This window comes from Aulonocara stuartgranti, assembly GCF_965226115.1.
Source record: "Aulonocara stuartgranti genome assembly, chromosome: 3".
Lineage (NCBI taxonomy): Eukaryota > Metazoa > Chordata > Actinopteri > Cichliformes > Cichlidae > Aulonocara > Aulonocara stuartgranti.
Window position 1 is genome coordinate 29434135 of NC_138941.1, and position 17557 is coordinate 29451691.

General features: G+C 43.5%; 1 protein-coding gene across 4 annotated transcripts in view; it reads left to right on the forward strand.

Annotated features, from left to right (window-relative positions):
* serpinh2 (serine (or cysteine) peptidase inhibitor, clade H, member 2) overlaps positions 1 to 17557 on the forward strand; it is a 49402-nt gene that overhangs the window by 8423 nt on the left and 23422 nt on the right. For 2 of the 4 annotated variants that reach the window (XM_082528207.1, XM_082528208.1), the window contains exon 6: positions 11119 to 12346. The exons of the other annotated variants lie outside the window; for them this stretch is intronic. In XM_082528207.1, coding sequence (XP_082384333.1) covers positions 11119 to 11424 — 306 coding nt within the window. In that variant the 3' untranslated portion in view covers positions 11425 to 12346. Of the gene's footprint in view, positions 1 to 11118; positions 12347 to 17557 lie in introns of those variants that run through there. 4 annotated transcript variants of the gene reach the window in all.

Here is a 17557-nt window from a genome sequence, read left to right on the forward strand (position 1 = left end):
CTACTGGAGCTGTGTGTAACCACATACAATACAAGCATGTTGATGTTAACCTACAAGAAAAGAAGGCTGCTGATGCTGCCGCTGTTAATATTAGTCATTTTTAGGTCTGGTAGTTTTGCTAATGTTAACTGGTTACAAAGTTAGGAGCTAGAACCCTCCAACCTCCGTCCATAGATTGTTGCTGAAGGAATCTGTGGCCCTGCTGTAATGGACACTAATGCATTGAGGGGGTGAATGAAGAAGATGTGCTGATGATGATTAGTGAACTGGCATTTTCAAGTGTTACGTTCTTTAGACAGGGGCGCCACCAAGGAGGATGCCTGTCCTACGTTGGTAATAATTAAAAAAAGGTAAAGGTAAAGCTGGTGCCAATCCCTGGATAGATCACTGTTTTTGATGTGCCAGCCCAGTATATTTAGAGGCCACCCCTATGAAAGTAATTCTGGAGGCACCGCTGTCTTTAGGTGTAACTTTGCCCAAATTTCTTGGGTCACAATCTCCTCTAGCTTCTATGGTCACGATGCTGTTTTCCTTTTTTATTCTTTTTTCTTTCTTTTTTTGCATTTATACGCAGACCAGTAGACCAAGTTGTTTTTTAAGTAAGTTTAAAGTGCGGTGAAGTGGGAGCTGTGCAGCTGTTTCAAACCCTAGTTGAATTTGACAGAGTGGATCCCTGCGTGCAGCTTCAATTCTAGTTTCTTCTTCCATTCATTCCCTGTATCTGCGCACTGCATCATTTTTCACTCCACCTGATACGCTTTCTCATTTCACCCAGCAATGCAGTCATCATTCTCATTGTTTCTTTGCCTGCTTTATCCTTCTCTGGATTTTCCGCATCTCTTCATTATTCCCTGCCTCTGTCTTGGCCGGCTGCTTTTCCTGTCTTGCACTCTTCTTATCTGTCTACCCTTTTCTCACACATATTGGCACCCCCTCCCACCCCATCCTTTGGTCTTCCTGCTCTTCCTCTATGCTGTGTCGTGTTTCTCGCTTCTATTTTCCTTCTTTTACTTTCTCCTTCCATTCGGAACGTGACCACTGTGTCTTACTTAGTTTTGTGCCTCCTTCTTCGACTGCTTTTGTTTATTCTTTTTTAGTACTGGCTGTAATTGAAGCCTCAGTGCAGACGTTGGCTAAGGTGAGTTCAAATGTCAGTCCTTTCCACTATTCTCTTCTCACTCTTGAGGTGAAGGGTGCCCAGGTGTATCAAACCTGGGCACCCAAACCTTCCTGCTCGGAGGCTAAGAGGGGCCTGAAGATGACCATGACCTGTACCTCCTCTGTGGGGTCCCGGTGCCTCCCACAGGCCTTATTTTGCAAGAGCACAAAGGTTATGCCACAGCCCAGCTGGTAATGTGGATCTCTGCTCCTGCTACTCCCAGGGCCAGCAGGTAGCTGGTCTGAGGTACTGAGAAGTGAATAGGACAGCCAAGCGGACAGAAAGCAGCTTAGTGGCAGCTGATGCTAATGTGAGTGCATTAGGGTTGTTAAGGTTCATCCAGGCCAAACTGGAGGCTGCTGACTGGGAGGCTTGAGAGTTGTCGGGCTGGTGGAAGAGCACGTATTTTACCAGGCCGAGAGGTGTCTAACAGGGACACAGAAACATACAAGCTGCTAGAATCACACGGGCCTTTCACCTTCAGGAAATTCCTGCTGAGGGGGTGAAAGTGGAAGGAAAGCTTTCTGGTCAGGTTTATGGAATTGACATTAGTTGCAGTCACAGTTCTATAGGTTAACTTTAATACTTTTCACTTCTCTTTGTGAAATACTGTTCTTCCATGTGATGTTCCACGTGGCATCTTGTAATTATAAAAAAATCAAACTCTGATTTTCCTTTGTGGCTCCAAGTAAACTGTTGAAAAAACAAATAGAGGAACATGGCTGAGATTGCTAATTCCAAGTATCTTGAGCAAAGCACAGGAAGTAGCCTGTGACAAACAGCCAGTTTAATTGTGCTCTGTTATTACTAATACTACGTTGTTATTATTATTGACAACTGATGGAGCCTTTCAAAGAAGAAGTTTGCCATTGAAACCAGAACAGCTATGCTGAGCGCTGGCTCAGAATGACAGGCTGCTACAAGAATCTTTGCACCTTTGCAAGAGATGTAGGATAAAGGAATTTCCTAACAGAGATCTAGGTATGCATGCAGCAAAGCAAGAATAAGGAGAGTAAAGAAAGGAATGGCATTTAAGATCCTTGATAGCCATTAAAATGTTCCTAGATTTAGCTCAGTAGTGGATTTCTAGCATCGGTAACATCGGTTTATGGAGTTTACTCTCAAGTGGCTGTTAGAGGAACTGCAGCTTCTGGCACCATTTTTTCTGGAGGTTGCTTTTTTTACCTTTTCAAACTTTTATTACTTAAATTATTTTTTTCTTCATTCCTCTTGCATCTTTTCAGTGACTTGTTCTACTTTGAAAAATTGCTTAGTCTTCAATCTGACTACACCCAGAGACCAGTTGATAACACAACAGTTGTGGATGAGCTAGAGAGAAGTAGTAACGGGGGGAGGTTAGTTTAACCTGACAGAAGCAGAAGCATCCCAGTAAAACCCATTTCCCCAGGGCAGTGGACACCGACTGCAACCTTTGCCGACGTCCTATCCATATGTATGCTGTAACCTCATCATGGACTGATGAAATCCACTTTGCCCTCGTTTTACTTTAGCAAACATCTCTGTAGAGCTGTGCTACCATGCTATTCTGCTAGCTGCGCCCCGGAGAACAAGCTTTTGACATTAACATTGTCAGGAGACTCTCGGGAGGAGGATGTAATCTAGAACTAAAGCTTGAAATGGCTTCTGACACGCCTATGACTTTGCCAGAGAAAGAGCAGAAAGCATCCTGTTGCACAGACCCTCCTTTGTCTCTCCGAGGCAGTTTTACGGACAGAAAAAACAGAAAACAGAAAACCTTTAATGGTCTTAAATAACTAAAAGTAGCTGTACAGTGTTCTCATTATGCAACCTAATTATGGGTGAGCACGTTTTGGCCCCGTTTGACTCGTGATGAGTTGTCTTCCTCCGTTTGCTCTCTCAAGAAAAATAAGCGCATTTGAGAAATCATTGCGAAAGGACTCAAGCTCCAAACAAAACCCTCTACCCACTCTGATCTCATTGCGTCTGTCTTCCCAAACCCTCTGGCCAGCGACAGTTCCGTGTCTTCACTGACAATCATTTTTCCAATCGGGTCAGCCAAATAATTGCTCATCACCGTGCGTTAATGCTGTTTACCACTTTGTCTGTCAGTGCCACGGATGGCCATGGAATCCTTAGATTAGAGGGCAGCATTTGGAAAAAACGATGATCTTAGCTGTGTGTGTGTGTGTGTGTGTGTGTGTGTGTGTGTGTGTGTGTGTGTGTGTGTGTCTAAGACTTTCATCTTGTGTGCGTAGCAAATGAGCACAAACAAAATCGCACACCTCTGACTCATGTTGAGCGGATTTGCCACATCCAAAGGCATCGTTCGCTCCTTCACCCCAGTCCTCCCCGTCGTATCAGTCACAGGGATCTAAATCCTTTTTGTAGGTCAAACATGTGCCTCTTGTAAACCATTGCTAAGCGACTGAACCTTGGCTCCGCTGACCTAAATGGGAGTGACACTTAGGGCAGGGCGATATGACCAAAAATATTTATCACGATATACATTTGAAAATTCGCGATAACGATATAACTGACGATATAATTGACACTAGACAAAATACTTTACAATTCCACAACTTTATTAGTGCAAAAAAAAAAACATCAATGTATTTTCACTTAAACAAGCAGCTGTTTTTTATGTGCGTTAAAGTTATATAAAACTTTAACAGTGCAAATGCAAATTCCTTGCTGACAGTTTAACCAAAAGGCATTTCCAATGGAAATTGGCCGACATATCCTCAGTAGGGATGGGTACCGGTGTCGGTTCTGACATAAACGGTAGTAACCAGACCGAAAAGCAGCGCACATTTCGGTGCTTTATTTCGGTGCTTTTTTTTCCTGAGCTGTGATACACTTCTAGCCAATCATTTTACGTTTCCGAGGATAGTAGGCGGGGCCAGGTACGTACGTTCTGTTAGAGCAGAGCTACAGATTAAAAATGTCCAAGGCGAAGCGGTCAAAAGTCTGGCTGTACTTCACAGCAAAAGATGCAAACTCAGCAGCCTGCAACAAGTGCTTTAAGCTGATACTGTGATACTGTCAAAGGAGGTAACACCAAGAATCCGATTAAACAGCTGGCGACGCATAGCGTTTTTTTTAAAAGCCGAGAAATGCGCCGTATTTGATAGCTTGCTGCGAGACCTCACACCGTGCACATCTACTGCGGGTGTGGTGCCTGTTATCGGACCCGGAGCAACATCCCCCAAAAACCCGAAGAATAGAGTCCTGGCCCCTAGCCCTGCCAGTGTAGCAGAAATGATGAGGATGATGATGCAGCAGCAGCCGTTCTTCTCTGCGTGAGTAGCTAAATGTTGTTCGTGTGTAATTTATGTTGAGTAGGCTAACCATGTTATTACATTAATGCATGTAAGGTGAACTAGCAAACATCATCATAGCTACATGCAGCTGTCCTCTTGTTTGATGGCAGATACTCCCTTCACCCTGGCCAAAAAGGCTAAAATGACCAAAGAAAAAGTGGGAAACAGTTAAACATGAGAGGTTTTAAGTTTGTGTTTTTTCCATTGTTTAAGCACTGCTTCCAGCCAAGAGTGATGCCATATATGCCACATAGCTGCAGAAAAGGCTAACATTGTTATCTTTTTACAAAAAAACCAGCTGAACATGAGAGGTTTTTGGACAAAGTTTGTGTTCTCCATTCTTTAAGCACCGGTTTGAGCACCGTTTCAAAAGTACCGATTTGGCACCGGTATCAGATAAAACCTAAACGATACCCATCCCTAATCCTCAGCATAACGATGTATAATATCCACAAAACTTAAAGAGGTTATACACACACAATACGGTAATACTATGTTGAAGCACAGTACGTATCACTCCGCGAGGCTCCTGCCTACAATAGCCGCAACGCTCCGACAATCCATCAAGCGGTGCGGGTTCGTAGCTTAGCAAAGTCGTACTAAAACATTTGACCGATTTTCGAGCACCGTGTACATAAAATCGTTTCGAGGTCAGTAAACACAACCAGAATTCATACATAAGGCACACGGGGTTATAAGGGACACTGTCGAGTTTCAGAAAAATCAAAGGATTGATTTTAAGTGTGCCGTATTTTCCAAAAAACATGGTAATAACGACGGCCCGCTAGCATGCTCTACCAAAAATAGTGCTTTGTTGTGTGTCTGACGGACGAAAGCTAAACCTGTTCCACCACTGAAGTTGCAGCATTTTTACAAACTGATTCTGGTTCATCTGGTTCATTCAACGATTTGCTTTCGCCGCCATGCTTTTTCCGACGTGTGCTCAGCAAAAAGGCACTGCGCATGCGCGTTTTACCCCTATTCTATCGCGATATTTCATTTTTCTATCGTTGCCCAAAATTATACCGGTATTACCGTGAACTTTATGATATGGCCCAGCCCTAGTGACACTGGCTGGGAAAGTGAGCAGGAGAGGTGGGAGAGAACGAGAGGGGTCAATGATTGCTTGGGGACGAGGTGGGAAGCACACGAAGACCCATACAGAGCAGCAAAGTGTGGCATTTCTCTTCCTTTCTGTCTTGTCGGTGGTGGCGTTTTTCTCCGGTGAAGAATAGGAGTGTGACGGGGTCTGCAGCCAGAGACGGAGAACCCTCTTAACAAGCCTTGCCCAGAGGTCACAGAATAAACCACACTCATTCCTTTTCTCTCTGATCCACTGCTGACCAGGCCACACACATGCACGCACACTCACTAATGGCCAAACTTGAGCTCCTCGGTGGCTATATCTCCGATTGGTGACTAAGACATATGAGTGTTCACCAGAGAGCTCACTCAGTCATGGATAATGAGGTCAAAAGGCCATCAAATATTTACAAGAGCGCACTCTGCAGTATACAGTGTCAAGGGGCAGCTGTTTTAGCACAGCTACCATAGCCCTGCATCATATGAATTAATCAGATGTGTTTCATGGCCATTAGTTAAACATCTCGCTGAAAGCTAAGGCTTTATTTTCCTTTTTTTTTTTTTTTCTCTTCTCCAGTAAAATGGTCTCATAGAATAAAGCGCTACTCATGTGTCTGTGTGAATGAGACACAGAGCACATTGACTGTGTAGAAGAGGTAAAAGCCCATGTAAATAAGATACCAGTAGGAGTGATGCTGATGAGACCTTAATAAAGCGATGGTGAGGCTTTGAAGCCTCGAGAGCCGATAATGTGTGAAAAAGAAAAGGCTTTCTTTAAAGCCTGCATCAAATGTGTCCATGAAATGGTGCTGCGATGATGCCAGTGCCGCACACTGCACACTTCAAACCACCCACGTGGGGATGTTTAGGGCAGCACTGAATTAGGCAGAACGTGTCTGGAGTTACTTAAGGTGGCAAAATCTGGGAAATCAGCACCAACGCTGGTCCTTTATTTCCCAAGGTTGCCATAGTAGATGGATCTGCATGTGATTTGGCACAGATTTTATGCCCATTGCCCTTCTTAACACAAGCTTCGCTTTTACAGGAACAGCTAGTAGTTTACTAGCTTGTGAGTCTGTGTGCCCTCCTGGTGTGCAACCACAGACGTTTCAGGTGTGTGGAGAAAGTGTTAACCACATGGAGCCACTGTACTGTAACAGTATAAGATGATAGAAAATTAGAAATTCTTTTAGTTTTTATTTATTTATTCGCTTTGTTGCCTTTTAATATAGAGCTATATATAGAGCTGAGCCAAGAAGGAAACAAAAGCAGAGTGAGGAGGATGATGTGAAAAAAAAAAAAAGCACTCCAGCTAACAGTGTTCATGTAGCATGTGCTTTTAACAATTCCACTCACTTAAAATGTATGGGAAAGTGGAATCATTGCTATAGTGTGGGAGAAAGTGTAAAAGGCAATGTGAAAAGATAATGAGGAGCATTAAAATAGAAATGAAATAACACACTAATGCATAGTTGACTGACAGAAGTTAGTGTTTTAGTAACTGATGAATTATTTCGGTGATTACGGTGGAAAAATGCCAAAGATTGCTTGTGCCAGCTCCTCATTTGTCAGGATTTCGGTGTCGTCCCAGCACTTTTCTACTGTTGTTGTTGTTCAAATAACTTTGAATAGTGAACCTCATTATTTCTCTGTGTTCTAACAGTTTTAGACCAAAGACTCTAAAAGTGAAAGTTGTTAGTTTAGTACAAAGTAAATTAGATTGCACAGTGAGAATCGTTTTATTATCCAGTGTGTTATCTTTTGTCCAGAGGCACAGATCGGCCTCACTCTCGCCTACCCTTTGCTTTCTGTAGTCCCTCTTCCTTACCTGCTGTGTGATCCAAATGAAGTGGGGTTTTTTCCCATTTTACCTGCTTTTCTTCTCTAATTGTCAACTAAAAAAATCATTTTTTGCAGGATTAGAAGAGAAACGTTGGCTTCACTATTTAGTTTCTGAAATATTAGATACAGTATGCAGTTCACAGACATAAAAGGTCACAAGAAAATAAGAATTTGCAGTGAACACATTCAGCACTACAGACAAACCACTTGTTTCTTTTTTTTCTTTTCCATTTTAACTGTCGAGGTAAATAGTCTTGGTGTGGTGTGAGGTCTTCATAGAGTTGAATCATCTTAAGGTCTTTTCCCCAAGTTCAAATCGCATCATTTGCATACAACAGCTGAAAGGAGCGCTGCCTAGCAGCGACCTCCCTTTTGATCTTTGCTTTTTTTCTCTCTCATCTTTTTTCCTCTTTAACTTCATCATTATTAAAGCTGGTCTGTTTTTTTTTTTTTTTTAAAGCATCCAGAACAACTGCTCGCTGATAGAGCTGTAACGTGTCCATGTCCGCCACAACCTTAAAACCCCCCACAGGTACACCCGACAAGCTTCTTAGTGGGCCCGACCATCGAGGTGAAATAATGGGATGCTGAGTGTTGCATGCCTCAGGGCCATGCTACCTCGGGCCTGGTTAGACTGCACTGCTGTAGGTAAAGGTAGCCCTGGCCACACATACACTCTTAGATGAAATCTCCAGGTGACAATGCCTGTGGCTCCCACTCGCAGACAAATAGCTCGTTGATGTTGTGCGCGAGGCATCAGCAGTAGGGCTGGGTATCGTCACTGATTTCTAGAATCGATTCAATTCCGATTCACAAGGTCCCGAATCGATTCGATCCACGATTCGATTTAAATCTGGGAAATTTTGACAGTCAGAAATATTATAATTCAGATCAGTACATTTACATATTTTTGTATCTATAAAAAGGAAGCTGACACTCGCAAGACTTTATCAAAGGTGTGAGCGTCACAGCAGATGCTTTTGTGTCAAAGTAGCTGAAGATAAAACACAGAAAAACATGAAGGTGATTTTCCTGGCCTGGGATTTTATAAAAATATTCTGCAGTACATCAAAAACGAAAGAAAACCATTAATCAACATATGAACATCACCTCTGAAGTTACAGCGGTTTTATTAGAGACACGGTTAAGCGTTTTGCATTTTGAATAATTTTAAAAAGTTTAAATTTATTCAGTATTGAACAGCAGAAATGAGGTTTTCTTTTCGGAAGAATGTAAAAGGGAAAAAAACAGCGGCTGACAGCGCTGTAAACAACAGTAGACTTGTGTAACAAGCAAGCGAATAATGAAGAAAGGGAAACTGTTCTTGAAGTACAGACAGAGAGAGAGAGAGAGAGGGAGAGAGAGGGAGGGAGAGAGAGGGAGAGAGAGAGAGAGAGAGAGAGAGAGAGAGAGAGGGAGAGAGAGAGAGAGCTGTGCATCGCGGTGGAAGCAAAACAGTAAAAGTCAGAGTGAATTCATGACGATGTTTATGTGAAGCGTTTGGATCTTCTTCTGCTGCTGGTTCGGTCAATATTGTTTGGAGAGAGATCAAACTAACAGCTTTAGAATCGGCGCATAAAGGGCGTGAACACAAAGCGCGGACCCGCCGACAGATCAGAATCAGTTCCTGCTCTCATTTACTGTCTTAACTGTTTGGTGGTTCTTGAAATTTTGTGAGATGTCACCAGAGATTCTGGCATTTCGGGCAAAATAAATGTATATTAAAAAAAATCGATTCAGGATTTTAATGAATCGATTTTACGTTATCCAAGCCAGAATCGATTTTAATCGATTATAAAAACCCACCCCTAATCAGCAGTCCACCCAGTGCTGTTCCATCTAAGATTCATGCGGTGCGTCCGAGAGAAAGGGCAGCCAAAGAGCACCTCCCAGAGGTTTTTCTCCCCGTATAATGCAGTGCCACACCTCCGCAGCGCACAAGGCCTCAGTGGGCTCCGCTGACATGCCTGCTTCTTCTTATTGTGCTGCCACTGGGTCCTCTTATTTATGTATATAGATAGATAGATATAGAGATATGTATATGTGTGTGTATGTATGTATATACATACACACACATATACAGGATATATGTACATATATGTATGTGTGTATATATGTGTGTATGTATATACATACATACATATATATATATATATATATATATATATATATATATATATATATATATATATATATATATATATATGTATATATATATATATATATATATATATATATATATGTGTGTGTGTGTGTGTGTATATACATACATACATACATACATACATACATATGTCCACAGTTGTGCACATAGGTGGAAAGAATGTGTCGTGAGTGACAGAGAGAGATGCCAGGTAGTTTCTTGTTAAGTAACTTAGGGGAGGAAGAAAATTGAAATGATCTCCGATGGAGACTGACAGTTTGCAAGAACATTGTAAAGCGGGGTGAGTAGGCCTGCCCAAGAAAAAGGAGAAGGATCGAGTTAGAAAAAGAATGGGATAACATGGAGGCACGTGGGCCAGATGAGGTATGGAGACGCTGGGCGAGTGTCAGAGCTGCAGAGGAAGACAGTGATGTAGTGGAACCGTGTGGGGTGGGTGGGGGTGAGAGAAGAGTAGAGGAATAATGGATGAGGACAATAGAAGTGCATTAGAGAAGGAGGTGGTGCTCGTTCTCTGTGGACACAAATGCATGAAAACACTGGAATGGGAGTGACAGATGCCTACAACTGTATATACATGCACTTGTTTTGTGTTTAGGTTTAACCTGTGATGATCGGGGTGATGTTTTTTTTCGAGCATGCACATCTTAGCTTTTAAACGAAAAGCAGATGTTCTACATGGTTTATTGCAGTTTTCTATTAGTCTGTGGTTTTAAGACGTGAGCAAAAACAGTGTGGTTTTGGTTCAGCGAGGGAGCACCCACAGAACAGCCGGAAGATCTTAGTTGTTGTCTGCTAGTAAAAGACGTTTCCAGTAAGGAGTTTTGTCAGCTAAAGTTTAAAGAATGCCGGAAAACAGTACCGTCACCCACCCATCTTCCCCTGCAGATATTCTGTAGCCGTGGCCTCGCGCGCATCCGCACAGATGAGTCCGTACAGCCCCACGTCCACACCCACACATGCTCTCATCTGGCCCTTGCAGAAGCCTGTCACTGTGAGTGGCCCTCTGCCATGGGAGGATAAACTACCTGTCATGGCGACGACTTTCTGTGGAATTCATATCAGAGGCAAAACAAAGGAGGTGCCGAGGTCACGGGGCATCACTCTTAAATTATTCATCCTCTGCATCCTCCTTCCGTCTCCTCTCTGCCTGTCGTCCACTTTGTTCTGCCAGCTCACAACAAGGGCAACTGTCAGCCTCTTTTCTATCTCAAATTTTTGGGTATATAAAGTAGATAAATATTATGGTAAGTAAAGAAAATGCTGCTTGTGAAAAGTTACTCATTGAGTGTTTTTAAGCACATCTTTATGTGCAAGTTAATCATATTGCAGGGTTTGGTTAGGGCACCGCTCGTCCCAAACTTCTGAATGTCAGCATCATGAAATTTTAAAATCTGCTTTCCCTCCTGCTCCTTGTTTGGTCCCCTCGCATGCATAATTGATCAGCGTCCTGGCAGCTGCACTTGGAGAGCGTGTTTATCTACGATGGCACCAAGCTTTGAGAACTTGTTTGAGAACTTACTCAAGGCAGCCATGAAGTCTTATCATCTTTTCTTTCCCTCCAATTGCAGAAACAGTTGGTTACTTTAGGTTTGACCGATGCCTGGGACCAGAAGTTGGCTGACTTCTCTGGGGTGTCAGCCAAGAGCAAAGGAAAGCTTCACCTTGGTGGCGTCCTCCACTGGGCTACCCTGGAGCTGGCTGCTCAGGCAGGGAAAGAAGATGCTGACCTACAGGAGGAACACATTGATCGGCCTAAATTGTTCTATGCCGATCACCCCTTCATTCTCTTCGTCAGAGACAGCGCCACGGGAGCCCTGCTGCTGATGGGAGCTCTGGACCACGTGGAGGGAGAGCCCTTACACGATGAACTGTAGCACCCTCCCTCCTGTTGCGTTATCCTTCTTTTCTCATCTTTGGTGTTTCTTTTCTTTTCGCATCCCCCTCTCAAAAGACTGCACACTGGTTTCTGAGTGGAGACATTGTCATTCACTGTTGCACACAATCGCATCAGACTACGTCTGGCTGTCAGACTGACACCGCGTAGTCTCACACTGACTGACACTGACACCGACACCGCCATACTCGACAGAGTCACACTCGCACAGTATCACCAACATGGCATATAGAACAAAAATACTGTAAGAGACATTACTAAAGTTGACGGATACACCAAAAACACTAACTTTGAGAGACTACTTGCCTTTTTTTTCCCCCTCCTTCCCCACACACACGCACGCACAAGGACTCTATCATCAAGTCAACACAATACGAGATGACAAACACCAACATGCTTGACAAGCACAAGTAGTTACACTGACACAACATAAGCAACCGACAAAGAACTTCAACAAACAGAAGCTCGCAGTGACACTTGAAACTCTGCTGTCAGGGCAGGTGCGCGTTTGTGTGTTTGCGCAGTGACCGACACATCAAGGGTACCCCTGTGGCCAGTCTCTAAGCTGGCAGGGACCATTGGCGGGGTCCCCAGGGCTACGTCCAAGGAAGACTGATGGCTCAGCCAAGTGCTTATTGATGAGCCAGCTTAATGCTAATGACTGTAATGCGTTACAACGCTTGTCAACAACACGGAGAGGACGGGGAACCTTTTAATCTCTTAATGCCATCGGGGATCAATGACACCATTATGCTGTTGGAAACAAATGTAACTTACATTACTTGATGTAAATGTAACAAGTTTATATTTAGAAAGATTACACAAACTCAATGACGTCTCCATGTTGAATATATTTTTTTAAATTTAGGACAATGTTTGAATAAAGGGCTGTTTTGGGGGGATTTTTTGAATTCTTTATTGTCAGTCTCATCACCTGATCACTGATTCAAAACAAACAAAAGTGTCCTGTTGATATGTCAGATGTCTGTTGCAGGTAATTTATTTTCCTCAACTTCAACCCTGAACTAAAAGGCCTTGCATGCGCCGCCAGGGTCTATGGAAGTAGATTTAAAGCCCCAAACTAAATCACTTACTGAATTTTAGTGGCAACACATGATAGAATTGCAGTGCATTGAAAGTGTAGCAGGCGACTTTGTCAACACAGTCACAGAATGCTCTCCAACAACCTCAGGTAAAATGCGTTTCTTCCATTTCCACCGATAAATAATTGAGAAATCAAATCTATGGTTGAATAAAAGAAAACGAAGGTCCCTGCTTGCCGTTCCTCTTAAAACAGCGTTCGGGTTTTGGTGTCTTCGGTGTTTGAAGTGTTTTATTTAAAGCACCCGAACATTTTAGGAGACTTTTTCGTTGCACCGGCCGCCCATCTGTCTGCACAAACAAAATACTTGATGTGTGATGGTTTTATCCCAGATGTGTTAAAAGCCTAGCGTCAAACACCGAAAATGTAAATGTGAGATGCATCTGTCTTGTTGCAGTGGTCTAGAGGCACACAGCTGGACTGTCTGATTCACAGCATTCAACAAAATCCCTCCCAGGACCACTGTGCTAGTCCATCCTTGTTCCTAAATTAGCCACCTGTACAGGTCTGCTCGGCAACAGTGCACGGCGTGCATGTGTACTGTTCCTGTGAAGCCGTGCACCTATAACAATATCCTCTCTGCAGTGGCCGTCTGTGCAGCACAGATTTCTAAAGGGCACTATATAGCGGGTATACTTCATACTGAATAACCCGTGGACTCGATTCAGACAAGCCGATGATGGATCAGTGGTCGTCTGCTGTGAGCTCATCAATCCTGCTTATTCTAACACCGGCTCCCTGCTGGCTCACCTTCACATTTCATTCGGAGCACCTACAACCGCATGCATGTTCCACATCTGCTCACAGGTAGCCAGACATAATCAGATTTTTAAAGAAAAGGGTAAGAAAGCCGTAACTCAATGATGTGGAGCTGTAGCATTCAACTTAGCATAAATCAATGTAGTAATTTGTGATTTGAAGGGAGTTCTGCCAACTAATAATATTTATCCTCCCTTTATAAAGATGTTTTAGGATTTTCCATTTATTTAGTGTAGTTAGGACCTGATATTTACATCTCATTTAATGTAAATTTGGTGGTATGGCTCTATTTTGACACACTCCTGTGTGTGAAATGCAGTAGGCAGGGACATGGAAAGTGGGAGGCATAAAGACCCCGAGCACAGAAGTGATCCAGCATCAGTGACAATATATTGTACAACATGTGACACTGATTAATTCACACACGGGATAGAAGAAGGAGCTCAGGTGAAGGTGGGCTGCAGTGACTTGTAAAGGTGCAAGTGGGCAGGTATAATCAGCTCAAATAGCATATATGCTCATACACAGTGGCCAAATGGATATGTAGAAGTGTGCTATCAAAACCATCACCTGGTGAGGGCTGGCAAGATGGAGTTATTGCCTGTCTGAATTAATTCTGTGTCCCATTTCTGACTCGTTTTATTTTTCAAGTGCCCAATTATTTCACAAAAAAATTTCCAGTGTTTTAAAGCAACAGTCCATGATAACTAGTTCAAGTTAAAAGCACCTGAAAGAAATGTTCAGTTGGCTCAGAGTAGTGTCTCTGGGACCACTCTGGCAATACAGAGCAGCAATATTTTGGACAGGAAGTCAAGGTGAACTGCTTCATGAGCACTACTTGATAGCTTGACACCATTGCCGATGGTAGTCTCCTTTCAACCATTTCACCGTCACGTGACAGAAAAAGGTTTTGAGAACATTTAATGTTTAATCGCCCGTTGTTAAATAAAATATAATGTGCTAGAGCGACACGAACTTCCTGTCTCCTCCGCTGGCCTACGCGATGGGTTCAACCGTCGGACAGTCCAAGTGGCAGAGAAGAGAGCGTTTAGAGCAAAAGAGCACTCACAGTAGAGCCATGCCAGTTATGGTGCAGTACTTACCCTTTAGAGAAAATTATAGAAGTGACTCTTTATAACTGTGGGTCAACTTTCTCAGTGTATCGCCTCGCTCTTGTTAAAAGCTTGAGATGGGTCATCAGTAAGAGGCAGGCATGTTGTACATGGAAAGAGAGGTTTATGTGGTGAGCTGGAAGGATGGCTTTCTGACATTCTGAAAAGACACACAGGTGGTCAACTTCACACCATTTATAGATTATTCACATGGGGATTTAAAGGGAACTGATGGAATAAGTGATTGTGTATCAGTTTTAATAAAAGTTTACTTTTTTACACGTTTCTTGCACTGGGTTGGACTGAAGGTTGCTTTCAAAATTTCATTAGCTTTCTTAGCCCTAACCCCACAGGTTAGAGGTTTCTCTGCTCTGATTAAAGAATTAACTCTAAACTAGCACTGAACTTTAAGAACAAGTTATGTGTGGCTTTCAGAAAAAAAACAAAAGGAGCTTGTTATTTCAATTTTCGCATCCAAAATGACCAGAGCTTACCCTGCTTTACTTGGTGGTCAGGGTAATCTGGCCATAAGCTGCTCTGTCGAGCAAAGACTGGCATTTTATTGACTCAAATGGTACACTGGGCCATCTCTGCTCTCACTCAGAAACTCAACCCTCCCAATGTGCTCCAACTTTAACCCTAGCTGTAACCTCATGGGTCAGAGGATCCACTGCTGTGAATAAAGAGTTAACACTGATGCCAACTCTGAACTTTAAAAACAAGACATGTATGACTTTCTTTATATATATATATATATATAAAAAAGACAGTTGACAATCAGATGGGGTCTCCCATCCAAGTACTAACCAGGCCCTACCCAGCTTAGCTTTTAAGCTCTCAAGTGATCCAACATGGTCAGTGCAGCCTGCTATTAAGCGGCTCCTTTGGGTACAAACAGGCAATTAATGGATTCATACAGTGAAACTAGCTGTCTGTGTAAATCTGACATAACTATAACCCTAGCTGTAAACCCAACCGAGGTCATAACCCTAACCCTGTCCCTTACAACATGGGTCAGAGGTTTCTCTGCTCTGACTAACTTTGGCTATACTCTATACCCAAAACTAAACTGTAGGAGCAAGACATGTAAGACTCTAAAACTGTCTCTGATCTCATTCAAAAGCCCGACCCACCCAATGTACTCCAATGCAAACACTAATTATGATGATCCATGAACAACACCAGCAAAGGAATATCAGATACACAGAGCGTGAGTAGGCAGGTGAGCTGATGGAGTCTGTTTTACAGGGAAGGATTCCAGGTCAAAATGATTAGCTTGACACAGACAGACAAGTAGATCTGACAAGAAACCCATGGAGGGAAGCTCCCTGTAAACACTTATTGTGCTGATTTTAACTCAAGAAGAGGTTTGGAAGTCTTTAGTCATTGACTCATCTCTCTGCAAACCTCTGTGACTTTAGGCGGTCTGAGCTGAGCTGTTGTGAGCTGCAGTTCGCCAACAGATCCACAGAGGATGCCATCGCCCACGTCCTACACACCACTCTCAGCCATGTGGACAAGAAACAGGGTAACTATGTGCGAATGCTGTTTGTTGATTACAGTTCAGCGTTTAACACAATAGTGCCCTGCAGACTGTTCACGAAGCTCAGGGATCTGGGACTTAACAGCCGTCTGTGTGCATGGGTGTTGGACTTCCTCACTGGCAGAACTCAGGTGGTGAGGGTGGGCAGGTGCTTCTCCAACAGCATCACCATCAACACAGGAGCACCTCAGGGATGTGTCCTCTCGCCACTGCTCTACTCCCTCTACACTTCAGACTGTGTGGCCACCCATGGCTCCAACACCATTGTGAAGTTTGCTGACGACACAGTGGTGTTGGGTGCCATCTCCAACAACGATGAGACGGCCTACATGGATGAAGTGAAGAATCTGGCATCGTGGTGCCAGGACAACCACCTCCAGCTGAACGTCAGCAAGACCAAGGAGCTGGTGGTGCACTTCAGAAGGGGTCAGCACAGAGACTACAAGCCCATTATCATCAATGGAGCTCCAGTGGAGAGGGTGCAGTCCTTCAAGTATCTTGGTGTCCACATCTCCTCAGACCTGACATGGGCTGCCCACATTCAGGTCCAGACCAAAAAGGCTAGGCAGCGCCTGTATCACCTACGACAACTGAGGAAGGTCAGGGTCTCTCCAAAGATCCTCAGGATTTTCTATACAGGCGCACAGAACATGACATCGTGGTTCGGGAACAGCTGTGTGAAGGACCAAAAAGCTCTCCAGAGAGTGATCCGTACAGCAGAACGCTGCTGCAGGATTGCTCTCCCCCCGCTTCAGGACACCTACACCAGGAGATGCCGAACTAGAGCAGCGCAGATACTGAAGGACCCGTCCCATCCTGGCAACAAACTGTTCCAACTTCTGCAATCTGGTAGAAGGTTCCGCATCTTCCGGGCAAGGACAGAGAGACTCAAGAGGAGCTTCTATCCCCAAGCCATCCGTGCCCTAAACACACACACCCGCCCTCTCACATCATCTATAATTGACTGAGACAGGACTCTTCCAGACACTAAACCAAGGCACAATGTACATTTCAATTCCTTTAATTTTAAATATGTTTATATTGTCTATCCTGTAAAATAGTCAGATGTCTATTCATATTAATGTACAGAATTCACCTGCTTGCTGCTACTACTACACATTCACCCAATGTATATACTATATATATATATATATATATATATATATATATATATATGTTCTTCCTCTACACCCCCCCCCCCCCAATTTTTGCACATGTCGAGGAGCGTGTCAGGCTACATTTCACTGTGTGCTATACTTGTATAACTATGCATGTGACGAATAAAGAACCTTGAACCTTGTGGTTGCTAAACACTTTCACTTTCCAAAATTACCACTTACAGTTGATTGTGGAATATCCAGGAGGGAAAAATGACATGAACTGCCTACATTTGAAGTCAGAGAGCTCTATAGAACAACCCATCCTTTCTCAAATGTTTGTGAAGACAGGCTGCATGGCTTGGAGCTTGATTTTTACACCTGTGCCTATGGGGGTAATACACAGTAATATGCCCTGACAGGCAGGTTGGAGTTTTACTGACCAATGGGGCTAAGCTAGCCAGAATAGTCATTGCACTCTCCCTGCAGTATTCCAAGAG